Raw genomic sequence first — 14,435 nt, forward strand, 5'->3', positions numbered from 1 at the left:
CCCTCTTCTTTCCTTACACCTTCCTTCTTACACATTCTTTGTAGCCAAGCTCATCAATTCCCGTAACTCTCACATATGTGACCTTTCCTTTTATATTGTACCTCTAGACCAAACTTTTCTCTTGAGCTCAAGAGTGATATTTCTGCCAGCCTTCAGAGCATCTCTGATTGGATATTTCATAGATATCCTAGACCCAACACTTCCAAAAATGAATTCATGTTCCTAACCTTGGTTAGGACACTATACACCAAGTAACCTAAGCTGTGTATCAGTGCCTATCGTAGCACTTATCCTAAAGCTTTGTAATAATTATACTCCCAGCCCCGCTAGACTACAAGATGTTGAAGAAAGACAGCACTGTGTTATTTTTATCCTAAGCACTTAGCATGATGAACAATACATAGTAGGCACTTAATATATGTTTAATGAATGAATATATGAATGAACAAATGACTGAATGAATGGATTCATAGAAAGGGTAGAAATTGCAGAGAGATAATAAATGGCAACACAGAAGAATAGAACATAGTTATTTTCAAAAAGCTATAATTTAAAGATCTACGTGTATGGCATAATTTTCCAAAAATTGTAAATACACAGTTTTCCCAAAATATTATTTAACCAGAAGTTTTCAGTGAAAAGAAGTACAACAATTTTAAATTGCTAGAGTTTCTTTACTTTTTACTATTCATTGAATTTTGTACATAAAATGCTTCAGGTATTTAATTTAAACTGATGACAGTATGTGAGGCTTTGAGATTTATAACAGCGGAAGTAAACTTTCACAGAACAAACTATGTTTTCATTTTTCCTATAGAAATTTTATAATTACAGTTTATACTAAGCAACCACAATACTAGTGGAAGAACATTTTTATTTTTAGATTAAGTATAGCTACAGAATCTTTATTAATAAGCGAAGGTATAATTTGTATTTGTGTTATCAGAAAAACAACTCTGGTTGTCAATTTATCTGCTAGAAAAATAATTAAATGCCTAAATGCAAACAGAGTAAAAAATATAAGATTCTGCTTTCAATTTGCATTAATATAGTCACACTCCATGGCTCAGTTATCAAATTTTTCTTCTCTAAGAATAAAGCTATTTCTTTCCTGTCACCCATTAATAACATATAATTACTATACCTTCCAGAATTTTCTGGGCTTGAATCTTCAGAGAAACCATGCAAGAGAAATAATTTTTGGGGGGTGCTATTGATATACTGCCTAGATTTTTTAGATTTAGTCACTGAACAACTTGCGTTTAATTTGAACAACTGATATTTTGGATTTTTAAATTGTTCACAAAATTAAATCAAACAAAGGAACAAGAAATCTAGAGGGCACATGTCTTCAGAGTGGAATGGTAAAAAAACAGCTCCAATTCATTGATTAAGACAGTATGCCCTGTAGTTGTTTTATCCTGTATTTAGATATAAAACTTACGAATCTTCACCACCTAAAAGATAAAGTTCCAAACAAACTTCTCAAAAATCTGGGTTAACCTTTTCCATTTCATTTTCTATAACTCCTCCTTATGCAACGTAAGCTCCCTCACACTGAACTCACCTCAATTCCTTCTACACATGATGCACTTACACTATGAACTTTTATTTCTTCTGCCTTGTTCAGGCTATATCATCTATGTGGAAGCAAATCTCCCTCTTTTTTTTTCTCTAACTTTCTAGATGCTCCATTCTCTATCATTATAACTTGCAAATGGATCAATTATTTTCTGAGTCCTTTTTATTGCACTACTTTGTCAACTGTTGAGAATAGCAACTGATACATGTTCCTAACATACCCTTTGCCTGCCATTTCACTGAAAGCTCTGAGTTCATCAGGGATGTTAACTGCCTTCTAATTAATTGAGAATTATTTCACAAAATGTTCCAGCACTGCATAATAAAGATTGCCATCCTTCTAGTCTGTGGTAATAGTTACCTCATCACACGTTGTTGGGTCCTGAATCCAATGTCATATATTTTAGGATTTTTATCATGATAATACACCACCACACTTTCAGTGCCAAATGCTGTATTAGTCACAGTAGGCTAGGCTATGCTGCAGTAACAAACTACTCTCAAATCTGGTGACTTGCAACAATAAAGGTTTGTTTTTCATTCTCAGTACAGTAGTCCACCATAGGTCAGCAACATATCTGCTCCAAGTAGTTTTCAGCCTGACACAGAAGGCTCTATCTACAACATTGCTGATCTTGTAGCAGAGAGAAAAGACAGAACATGGCACTTGTTGACTCTTAAAGCTTCTGCCTGTGCATGACACAGACTACTTTTCACATCTCGTTTGCGAATAAAGCAAGTCATCTTATCAAGCCTGACATTAATGAGGCAAGTAAGTGATATCCCCTTCCAGGGAGAGGCAGCAGGTATTTGTACACAATATAATCTACCACACATACCAATCCTACTTCTAAAGCTAAAGTTTGTTTTTACAATATGTATATTCTACTATGGCTTCTTTTTCCAGACTGTCACTTCTAATCTTCCAATCTCTGCTTAAAATATTGCTCACAGACTCCCCTAACTTTAACGTGCAAAATTTAAACTTTTACAATTGGACATTTTGGTTAATCTTCAATGCAACTTAGGGAATTCCCTGGCGGTCCAGTGGTTAGGACACCATGCTTCCACTGCCAGAGGGCCGGGTTCAATCACTGGTCAGGGAACTAAGATCCCCCAAGCCACATGTCCAAAAAAAAATTTTTTTCATGAAATTTATATTCTCTAACCCTGCTTTGTTAACAATTCCAAAGGCATCACTTGACTACCTATATTATTGTTACTTCTAGAAACTAGGTCAATGACAAAAGAGTAAGCCACTGGATTTTACTTTCTTATTAACAGTGGCATTCTTGTATGCCTACTTATTTTATTACCAAGTGTTATCATTAAAAATAAAATATTGCAAGGAGAGGTCTCTGCTTCTAATTTCTTTAATGAAAGCCTACCTACACTTACTGCTATCAGGCTTCTGTGTTCACTTCAAAGTATCTTTTATGATTTTTGTGCTGATATTTTCTTTTAACATAACCATACTCCTTACCATAGTTTATAAGGTCAATGTCAGAGAGACCTTTATAACCTCTCTGATCTCATTTTGTTACGGGTCAGCCACACTGGCCTCCCTTGAGCATTTTGTTATTTTTTAAAATCTCAAAACCATTTTTCTTGACAGTTGGAATATTCCTCCCTCAGATCTTCAGCAGTTTACCTCCTTCTTTTCATTTAGGTTTCAGCTCAAATATTACCTTCTCAGAGGAAACTTCCATGTCTACTCTCACTAAAGTAAACTTCTTTCCTCCACTCCCCCATGTCCTTCTCTCTCATTATTGTATTTTATTGGTTTGTTACTCTCTAAAATTATCTGAATTGTTTGTTTATGGTTTGTCTTCCTAACCAGCATGTAAACTCCATTCGGGAGGAACAATTTTTTCGTTCACTGCTATCTCCCTAGTTAGAACAGTGCCAGATGCAGAGTAGGTACTTAATAAAGATTTACTGAATGAATGAAAAAGACACTAGTCTTCATAAGCTTCATGACATGTCATCTTAATAATCACCACTTATTATTTTTTTCCTACCTCGCTGGCCATATCTCCCTCTCCTAAGCATTGCATATTGGCATTCCCCAGCTCCACGTCCTTTGTCTCTCTTGTCACTCAACCTTCTCTCCCTAAACAATCTCATTCAGTCGCATGACTTCATTTCCTATTAATAAAATGAGTCCTAGGGAATTCCCTGGTGGTCCAGAGGTTAGGACTCCACACTCTCACTGCTGAGGGCCTGGGTTCAATCCCTGGTTGGGGAACTAAGATCTCACAAGATGCGTGGTGGGCTTAAATAAATAAATAAATAGAGTCCTAAATGTATTCTTCTAGTTTATATGTCTCTTCTGCCCTACAGAAGTCCACTTGGGTTTTACATAAATACATATCCATCATTCTCTATTGTTTCTTATCTCAATAATAGGCATCAAAATCCACACAGCCAGAACTGAACCTCTGAAACTATCCTGGACTCCCCCATCTTCCCACTCCCCTATGTCTGACCAATCACCAAGTCTTGGTGCTACCTCCTAAATATCTCTGGAATCTTTTCGTCATCATCACATCCCCTATATTAGTCCAAGCTACCATTATCTCACAGGGACTATTGTAATGGCCCCTTAACCAGTCCCTCCCCTTTCATGTTTATCTCCTCGAATTCATTCTTCATAGACAAGGCAATCATTTAAAACCACAACATCTTGCTTTTGCTTAACTCCCTAATGCTCTCAGCATAAAACCCATGCTGTGTAAATGACCATTGGTCCAGCAGATCTGATTCCCACCTTGCTTTCCAAGTTCCAACCATACGTATAGACCTCCTTCAGCTTCTCAAAAAGTCTCTAAATTAGTTTCAGACCGTCACTCCTATTACCTCTCTTCTGTATATCTACATCCTTCCTTTCACTCGGTTAACGTCTACTCCTTCAGGTCTAACATTACTTTTTCAGAGGTGACTTTTCCTATTCTTTCCAGGCCCAATTACTTGTGTGATCATTTGATTGACGCTTTAAGTTACGTATGGGGTTGGAGGGGGTTCAGAGTGTCCACTAAAGCCCGTCTCAGGGAAGACTTTCGGGTTAAAAAACAAAAACAAACAGATAAATGACAATTGTATTGGGGTACAGGAAAAGATGTGTAGCGACACGACCAATAAAAACATATTTTTAGAATTCAATTTCAGGCCCGGGGAGAGAATAGTGGCAATGTCGCAAAGGTCTTTGCAGCGTTGAACACTTAAGCGAGGCTCAGGAACTGTTTGCAGATCACAGTGACAGGACAACTGCCATCTTTAAGTCATTTACTAGTTTCTAATTTCTGCCCGTAAACGACAGTCAAGGACAGGAAGCAGCTGCAGTACTTTTAAACCGCAGTCGCTGACCTCGGCGGCTAGAGACTCGACCTGCCCTCCAGACGCCCGGCGCTCAGCAGCCAAAGGCGCCTCGCAGCTCCCTCAGCGGCGGTCACAGCGGGCGGCGCCCGACCGGCACGCGCGTCCCCAGCGTCTCGGCGCGCCGACCCGGCTCTCTGGAGGCTAGCAAAAGGACCCGGCTCGCAGAGCACGAGGCCCGTGCGTCCGCCTGTCCGCCCCCTCTTTAAACACGGGGCCTACCGAGCAAGTGCCTGTGTAGTCAATCGAAGGATTCTACTTTTGACGCAAAAAATTACCCATCAGAAGTATGAGTAGCATAGGAATGAGAATGTTTCACTTTGCAGTTGAACGCTGTTGGTTTGGACAGGTTAGGCGGGCGCGAGAGCTGCTGGATCAAAGCAGGCACTGTTTAGGACAGCTTTATCCGGGCCCTCCTGTCGCAAGCCGTCCTCCGAGGCAGGGGTCCTTCAGGTAGGAGGTGCTGGTTGACTTTGGACGTCCGCCCTTCCTCGGCGCGAAGGCTGCTCGGTCCCGGGCTTTGAAAGTTTGTCGTTGTCTCCGTCTGGACTCGAGGCTTCTGTCGCAGCCATGATCCGCCAGATCATCGGTCAGGCCAAGAAGCATCCTAGCGTAAGTTCTTAAACCCTTTCACAGTGTTTTCACTTGTGCATCCCGTGTCGGGTTGCGGCTGCCTCCCCTGAGCTTTCTCCTTCGCAGCCATTTAGCGTTCCTCGGGGCTGGAGCCTGTCTCACTTTGTTTGTCCTATTCTGCTGGTTGCCCCAGGACCTTGAGCTCTGACCTTCCAGGCCTTGCATTGCGGGGTTTGGCCTGGCACACGGAAGGTGAGGGACGCTCTCGAGGAAAATAAAATGTTGGAACAGTGTGGTGGGCGCGCGTCCTCTTGAAGGTTGGTCGGACCAAGAGGGATAGTTGTGCGCTGTGTGGGTTAAAGACCAGGAAAGGTCAGGCACCCTATTTGTTGTGCTGTTTAGAGTCTCGTATTCACTGCATTGCACCATGAGGCTTTGAGGCAAATATGAGGGTCTCTGATCTTGGAATGCTCAGTTTGTCTGGACGTCTTGATATTTGGGAGGATTTTTGTAGTGTGGAGTTTAATCGCAGTTGAGTTCTTTTGTATCTCACATTTTTCCCTGCATATAAACGTGCTGTGGCCCTAAAAATCAATTACGCAGTATTTAGTTTTTATCTTAAACCCAGTTGCCTAACGACGCATTAAGCATTGGTAGCAGTACGTTTTCAGAGATTATGCGTAAAACTGTTATTTATAATAGGTGTGTTTCTGTTTGCTCATTCAGACTCTTTATTTAACAGAATTTTTATTTTTCGTAACGTCTGTATCGAAGCAAGCTTAAGTAATTTGCCAAGAGCTTGTTTTGCAAGCCTTGAGTTGAAAGAAACTGGGAAATTTAATGGGAGTGATGTATAAATATTAAGTGAAGAAGGCGATATATTTTCTGGGGAAAATTTAAAATTTGAATAACTTTTTTCACATTTAAACCAGAATTATCTTTACATCGTTTGGAAATTACATTTCTTTCTTTTGAATGTAGTTATAAGAAATCTTATCTCAATATGAGGTCTATCTTCTTTCAAATTTTAAGACAAGATTAAAAAGACGGTTTGAAGAGAAGGTAAAACTATAGAGATAGAATGCAGATTAGTGGTTGCCTGAGGCTGGGTGGGGGGATGGGGAGTGACTGCAGTGGCCACGAGAGATTCTTGGGGTGATGAGAATGTTCTAAAATTGTATCGTGGGATGGTTGTACAACTTTATAAATTTACTACAAATCATTGGTGGTTTCATACTTGAAATTAATGAATTTTATGGAACCTCCATAAAGCTGTTAAAGTTTTTAAAAAAATAAAAAGGTGGCTTGAGACTTGGAAATCAATGTGTAGAAACTACTGTAGTCTGTTTATTTTTATCAGTATGTAGGTATTTGAAGATGATTCTTGTCTATTTTGTTTTTGGTTCCAGTTGATCCCCCTCTTCCTATTTATTGGAGCGGGAGGTACTGGAGCAGCACTGTATGTTTTGCGTCTGGCGTTGTTCAATCCAGATGTCAGGTAAGTGCTTGAAAATGTTTAGAACTTTGATGGTTTATCAAACTGATTCAGGAGCCACAGCCTTTCTAGGGAGGCAGCATCAAGTAGTAGAAAGAACCTGAAATTTGTTGTCATACAGTAAGTTCAGATCTTGGTTCTACTGTTGTCATTTACTTTTTCTGGTTCATGAAGTTATCTAAATTTCTCTGAGTCTCATTTTCTCATTGGTTGAGTAGAACTGCTTATACCTATTTTGTAACGTGAGGATCAAGATAATAATAACTTTTTATAGAACAGTCAGGGTTGCTGGTATGTTTAAGTGTTTTTTGCCTGTGTTCCACAATAGGGAATGCTTCTTTCTGAAGTTGTAAAAGAACAGGCATGGAAAAGGTTGTTTCATTGTTTTTCTATGCAGTTTTCTATATATCACTTCATTGATGAAATAGAAAACACTAGTAAAAGCCAAGTGTAAAGTTTTTTTGTGACAGGGATAGGGACAAGGACAACTGCCCCAAGAGGCTCTGTGTTATACCTTTTTCTGATTGATTACATGAGATTGCTTATTATGAATCCTATCTCTCAACTCCATAATGAAAATAACACCGTCCTTCACCTGATAGGAAGTGGGATTAATATATTTGAAATGTTAGCTTCTTGAGTACAAGACTGTTTTAAATAGTGTTTTATTACTCTAACAGTTATAATGTTTTATTTCTTTTAGTTGGGACAAAAAGAATAACCCAGAACCCTGGAACAAACTGGGTCCCAATGATCAGTACAAGGTAAGCTACAAAATTGCTTCAAAATTGCTAGAAATTGTATTTTAATAAACTTTGTCATGGGGTAGGTTCTTTTTGAGATTGGATCTGCAAGTAAGATTCTGTTACAATGAATTTAGAAGAATTGCTAGATTGTTCTGTGAAATTAGAATGGCATATTTTTCTAATAAATATTTTTTCTAAGGATTTTATTCACAGGCTTTAGACTCTGTATGTGAAATGAAGATAATGTCTTAATTGTACTGATTCGACTAAGGAAAAAAAGAGTATAGTTCTTGTTTAATATTTTCTTTGTTCTTGGGTAGTGTAGTGCAGTGGTTCTCAAACCTCAGTATTACATAGGCATCTTCTTCAGCTCCATCCCCAGAGATTCTGATTCAGTTGATCTGTTGCAGAGGCTGAGAATTTGCATTTCTAATATGGTTTCAGATGATGTTGATGCTGTTGGTCCATGGACCACACTTTGAGTAGCACTAATCTAGTGGCTGGTTTGGTTGGCTGTTCTTTCTTCTTGGTATGGTTGACATATTTCAGCTGAGAATTAGTAGGAAGAAATGAAAATCAGTTGAAACTTATATTTTACCATAAGCCTTCTAGATAAACTTTTTAACATCTTTCTGGAAAACTGGTTTGTGAAACTACTCTTCCAAAGAATGACTTCATGGACTGAGGCCATTTACTTTTTTTAATTTGTTTTATTGATACATGATTGACCTGCAACGTTGTATAAGCTCGAGGTGTACAACTTGTTTGATGCATTTATGTATTACACTATGATTACTACAGTAGTGTTAGCTAACCCCTTTATCATGTTACATAATTATCACTTTTTTGTGTTGAGAACAATTAAGAGATAGTTCCTTAGCAACTTTGAAGTTTATAATAAAGTATTGTTGACTATAATCACTATATTGTGTATTAAATCTCCAGAACTTGTTGATCTAGTAGTGGTAAGTTTGTACCTTTAACATCTCCCTAATTTCCCCACCGCCCCCCCATCTCCTGGTAGCTACCATTCTACTTTCTGTTTTTACAAGTTCAGGTTTTTTAGATTCCATTTAAGTGATATCATACAGTATTTGTCTTTCTGTCTCACTTATCTCACTTAGCATAATGCCCTTAAGGTCCATCCATGTAGTTGAAAATCTGAGCCCATTGATTCCCCAAACACAGCTTTACTTACCTGTAAAATTTTTGCATAGAAAGAAAAAATCCTTGCAATGTCAAAAAGGGTGGGGGACAGCTTTACTAGGGTGTGATTCTCATACCATACAATTTACCCATTTACAGTATATAACTTGCCATGAATTTTCCATTATACCAGGCTGCTTCATCAAAAAATAGCAGTTTCTTTGAGCACTCTCAAGAAGAGGTGTCTTGACCGAGGAGTGTTTAGGACCCCTTAGCAGATATACCTCCTTGATGGAGATGGATGCTGTCATTACTGATGACAACAACTTTTAAGACAACTGTCACCTTCTACAGATTCCAAGCTTTCCACTCAACCTTCTGATTATAATTTGGCTTCCAAGTCTCTAAACTGATCTTGCTACAAGAAACAAACAAAAATGCACTGGTGAAGCTGAAGTGAACCATCTAATCTGTGTCACATTTTGACTCAAAAAATGATACACAGGCATCTTGTTTTTTCTCTCCTATAAATTTTAGTCCATTCTGGAGAAAATGATTCCACATCCAATAAACTTTAAAAAAGAAAAGAAAACAGAAAAAACAGGCCTTTAGTCCTTCCACCAAAGAGCATATTGGAGTCTCTGCTTATGTAGTTTAGAAAGCTCCTCAGGTGATTATGGTAATGAAGCTAATTATTATCATGTTCTGGAACATGAAAATACCTGCCAGTATGAGGCCATGTGAGTTGGAAATGGAACGTTGCAGCAACAAAACACTAATGTGTGCAGCGTAGATTGGGCTGTGAATAGCTAAGATACTGGTATTAGAGCCTGGAAAAATGAATCATGTAATGGCAAAATATTTGATAAGGTGTCACCTGCTATTACTTGGAAAGAAGACCATGTGCCTAAAGAGTTTGTTATAGAAAAGATTTTTGGAAAACAGGATGTTTGTGGACTGTTGCTGGCTCTACTTGCCAAGAGATGAGTTTAGAAGAATTGGGACATTTGCAAGCAGAAATAAAAGGGAACCAAGTCCAGAAGCTTGTGAGCCTGGAGTGGATGATGCCTACTACTGCCTCTAGACTAGAAGACTGGTAGACTAGGTTATTCTTTCTCTATCATTCACTTCCCCTCACCTAAGATAATTTTTTTTCTGGCCCATTAACATCAGATTTGGCCATGTGACTTGCTCTGGCAAATCAAGGGAGGGGAAGTGCTACCTGCCACTTCTGAGGCAGTGTGTAGTTCCCCCATTGTTTTCCATCTGTCATGAGACCAAATTGACAGTTAAGGGCTACTCATTCAGCCCAGGATTAGAATGAAGAGAACACAGGGCAGTCAGCTTATAAATGGCATATAATGTGAATGAAAAATAGACCTTTCTTATAAGCCGCTAAGATTTGGTGGTTATTTTTTGCTATTTCACAATCTAGCAGAAGCTAACTAATACAAACAAGAGAGGTGACTAAAATAGGATTTAAGCATTAAAGGCCTAGCAACACTTATCATCTGAATAAAATGCCCCAAAGCCAAGATCAGAATATGTTGTGCCTTCCCAGCTATTGTTACAAAAAACTTAAAGGTAGCCACCATTAAATTGAGAAAAGCAATGTGGACATGGAAGCTGAAAAATAAATCAGATTTGAAAATTACTTCAACGGAGTATTTTGATACTGGCACATGGAACCGAATAAAAGCAAATACATCAGACACCTGCTTAGTGTTGAGAAAATTAGCAAAGGTTCTGTGACCTTTCCACTCTGCTTGGGTGTAGGGGCTTGATCCTGCTTCTGGCAAGTCGTATAACTTGATCTTCAGTGTCTTCTTTTATAAAGAAAGAATGAGTAAGGTTGTGATAATTAAGATAAGCATAAAGCATTCTGCCTACAGTGCCTGGGATCTATTAGAAGAGCCCAACAAATATTTATTTCTTAAAATACAACCTGCAGTTCCTTTTATAAATATTCCCTTTAATATTTTGTTAATATGTTAGAGATGATACAGTTAGTTTCTTTTTAAATCTCATTGTCTAGTTCAGTTGCTTCATAGGAGAACACTGTCAGAACAAAAAATACTGCTTTATGGCTGATTCATACTTTTATGTTTATAAACTTTATAAAAGTCTGTGTACGTATCTCAAGGATAAGCTTCACAACCTGGGAATTTTTCTTTTTTTAAAAGTCAAATAAAATAAGATTTTTTCAATTAGAGATAAAGAAGTTAGGGTATGTTTGGAGAAATAAAGAAAAGGGTTTGAAGAAATAATGGACACAGATTTATGAGCTTCTTCCTTAAAAACTGAAGAAAATGATGATAATTCTGCAGTTTTGGTTCTTTTGGAGTTAAATAATGTAGTCTCCAAGTAATTACAGCACAATTCAGTCTTCTTTGGCACAAGAATGAGTAAACTCAAGATTATAGCTTATGTATAAATCCTAATGTTTCCTCAGTAGGAATTCTAGAGCAGTATCAAGTATAAATCATTTTTTTTAAAGTTGTTGAGAGTTAGACGCAGTTTTTTTAAGTAATGATAGTAAGATCTATTTCTAAAATTAATTTAAGTTGAATATAAGGAAATTTATGGAAATTACAAAGTTTGCAAAATACAGTATTATTTAAAAGCAGAAATACTGTACTGTTTAAAAGCTTTTGTACCAAAGGTGGTCAGGTGTGAATTTGATTTTGATGCATTCTGGGTTAGGAAATTAAGGAAATGTCTAAGTGAGAGAGAGAAAATGGACAGAAAAGCCATCAAAGCAGGCCAATTTGTATCTAACAATTATGGATACAAACACACAACAAAGTATTACTTTATATTACTAGCCAATCTTTATTGCTATAAATCTTTCCCATCTAAATTATAGCCCTTTCCTAACCAAATAGGGATGATAACTGGTATTTCTCTATTCTGTTGGAGAGTGACCTGTGTACATAGTGGAGACGGAAGTAAAAACATAAGAATTGGAAGTATATATCAGAAGAAATTCATAGTTATTCACCTTGAAATAGAAGAATTTTTTTATAGGTTCTACCAGATTATACTACCACTGCTCTTCTGAGGAAGATTGAATATTTTTACCTTACCAAAACCATTATTAAAGAACTGGAATTTTAATGTCTTTGAATGACTTTTATATTGTTAAATATTCCTAATACAAAATTAATGTCTGTAATTGTTACTATAGAAAGCGGAATAAAAATCATCTTAAACTTCTATACCATCTTTGTGTATTTGATTGATTATCTAAAATATCTTTTTTCTTTTCCAAGTTCTACTCAGTGAATGTAGATTACAGCAAACTGAAGAAAGAAGGTCCAGACTTCTAAATGAAATGTTTCACTATAAAGCTGCTTAGAATGAAGGTCTTCCAGAAGCCATCCGCACAATTTTCCACCTAACCAGGAAATATTTCCCCTCTAAATGCACAAAATCATGTTGGTGTATTGTGATGGGGTTTACACTGATTAATAAATAGTTTGAAACTTGATGTGTGTCACTATTTAATGCTGAAACTCTACTCTGAATTTTATAACTTAGGGTATAGGAAATAAACTATTAGAATTTAAGGAGTTTCTTGAATTTCTGTGTATTCGTGTAATTTGAAAATAAGACTTTAAGCTGCTCTAATAAAACACTTTTATTTTGTGTGTAGGCCATTGGTAACACTAGGGCATATTTAAGAACTAGAACTGGAAATCAAATGTAGATTGGCAAGATTATTCAAGCCTCTTTGGCATGGGCAAAATGAAAACCTAGATTTCTGTTACTGGCTGATGTCGAAGTATGTGCAGTTGTTAATGCTGGTTTTTACCATGGCATTCTCTTTGCTGAAGATTTTTAAGGTTGTTAGTCGCCGTGGTCTGGCTGGGGATTGTAGTTGGATCTGAGTCCATCACTACTAACCATGGAACTAGTGGCCAGGAAGAGCTCTTGAGAACTTCTGCTGAGCCTTGGCAGGTTTTTAAAGGCTAGAAAGTATGTTAGTAGCAATTTTGAGTGAGAGTTAACTTTTTAAGAATGGGCTGTGGAATTGGAATTTGGTAAGAGAAAATGTTTGGGTGTATATTGATGTTACCTGTTACATAGCTCTGACCTTTTAGCTGGATCTCAAATGATCAGATGAGCAGAACATTTCAATGGTTCAGTGGTGGCTAATCAAGAATTAACCATGTCATATATCAAGTTTCCACATAGGTATATGTAAATCATGACATTATAGAAACTTGAGGAATTTAGTGAGACAATTTTGGATTTTAATATGTAGGTATAATAAATCTTTGTGTTTACAAAGTAATAGCACATTTTACAATTTGATTAAGCAGTTTTGAATAAATGCATTAAGAAATTAGTAATAGCATATTCTACTATTGAAGACAATTGTGTGGATCTTTTAAGATTCTTAAACTTTAAGTAAACTCTTTGTGTTCAGTATTCCTGGACTTTCCCACATAAAACAATGTAAAATTTGGCATGAGATACAGTATGTCTTGAAAGTATTACATCCAATTACTGCTATTCAGGAAGCTGCAATGGCAGTGGAAGTTGACTGTCACTTAGGACTGCATCAAATATCAATGCTGCCAGGAAAGATAACGTGCTCTTTTTTTTTTTCCTTAAATGAATTTGTTTAAAATTATGCTTTTACTGTGCTGCTTATTTAAATATACAGCAGACTGCTTTGTCAGTTCCTCAGCTTAATGAGGTCACTAGGCAGAGCTACCTTTAAATACAGATCTTGCCTTGGGTAACATTTATGTATATTTGAAAAATTGCATTTTTGGGAATTGACAAATGCTTCCCAGTAGGTACGTGAAACAAGAGCCAAGCAAAAATTATACTGACTTTTGCTGCTGTCAAGTTTATTAACCCACCCTGATCAGGTTTTACCCTTTCTACTCAACTAAAAATGCTTCTGTTTAGGACATCAATGACCTCTATGTTTCTAAATTCAAAAGGTAATTATCATTGCTCACTTTGACCTAATAGTAACAGTTGACCCAGCTCCTTGAAATATTTTCTTCCTTCACTCTAGAACATCATGCTATCTGTGTTTTCTTTTTTACATCATTGGCTTTTCTACTCAGTCTCTTGGTGATACACCTTCACTTAGTGTTGGAGTGCCCCAAAGGAAAAACACTTTGGACCTTTTCACTATTTGAACTCTTTATCCAGTCTCATGTCTTCAAATACTATGCTTTGGCTGTCCAAAGTAATTTTTCAGATTAACATGTCCAATTTGAACTTGTGAACTTCTCAGTTCCCATATCCACAATCTTCATTCCTGCTGTTTTCAATTATGTCAGTTTATAGGCACACCATCCTTCCTGTAGTTCAGGCCGAAATCCTCGGAGTCTTCATTAACTCTTTAACACCCCATATCCATATATTGATTACGTTTGCTCTACTTTAAGAGTAATGCCCAGAATCTCACTATTTTCAACACACAATTCCCCTACTGTCACCTTGGTCCTAAGCCATTGTCATCTAACTTGGAATATTAAAATAACCTCTCAGCT

At 37.2% G+C, this 14,435-nt stretch overlaps 1 protein-coding gene across 1 annotated transcript; it reads left to right on the plus strand.

Moving 5' to 3' along the window:
- The first annotated feature begins 5,395 nt into the window (after window positions 1-5,395).
- On the plus strand, window positions 5,396-12,488 carry NDUFA4 (NDUFA4 mitochondrial complex associated). The gene is made up of 4 exons (XM_029232919.1): window positions 5,396-5,568; window positions 6,939-7,027; window positions 7,728-7,788; window positions 12,189-12,488. Exons 1-4 carry the CDS (start codon window positions 5,527-5,529, stop codon window positions 12,243-12,245), a joined length of 249 nt encoding a protein of 82 aa, XP_029088752.1. The 5' UTR covers window positions 5,396-5,526; the 3' UTR covers window positions 12,246-12,488.
- The last annotated feature ends 1,947 nt before the right edge of the window (window positions 12,489-14,435 follow it).

This window comes from Monodon monoceros, unplaced genomic scaffold, assembly GCF_005190385.1.
Source record: "Monodon monoceros isolate NGI ecotype Baffin Bay Population unplaced genomic scaffold, NGI_Narwhal_1 Super_Scaffold_2, whole genome shotgun sequence".
Classification (NCBI taxonomy): domain Eukaryota; kingdom Metazoa; phylum Chordata; class Mammalia; order Artiodactyla; family Monodontidae; genus Monodon; species Monodon monoceros.

Coding starts and splice junctions, on each gene's coding strand:
- NDUFA4 (XM_029232919.1), top strand. CDS start 5,527: ATGATCCGCCAGATCATCGGTCAGGCCAAGAAGCATCCTAGC. Junction 7,028..7,727: donor TTGTTCAATCCAGATGTCAG/GTAAGTGCTTGA, acceptor TATTTCTTTTAG/TTGGGACAAAAAGAATAACC. Junction 7,789..12,188: donor GTCCCAATGATCAGTACAAG/GTAAGCTACAAA, acceptor TTCTTTTCCAAG/TTCTACTCAGTGAATGTAGA.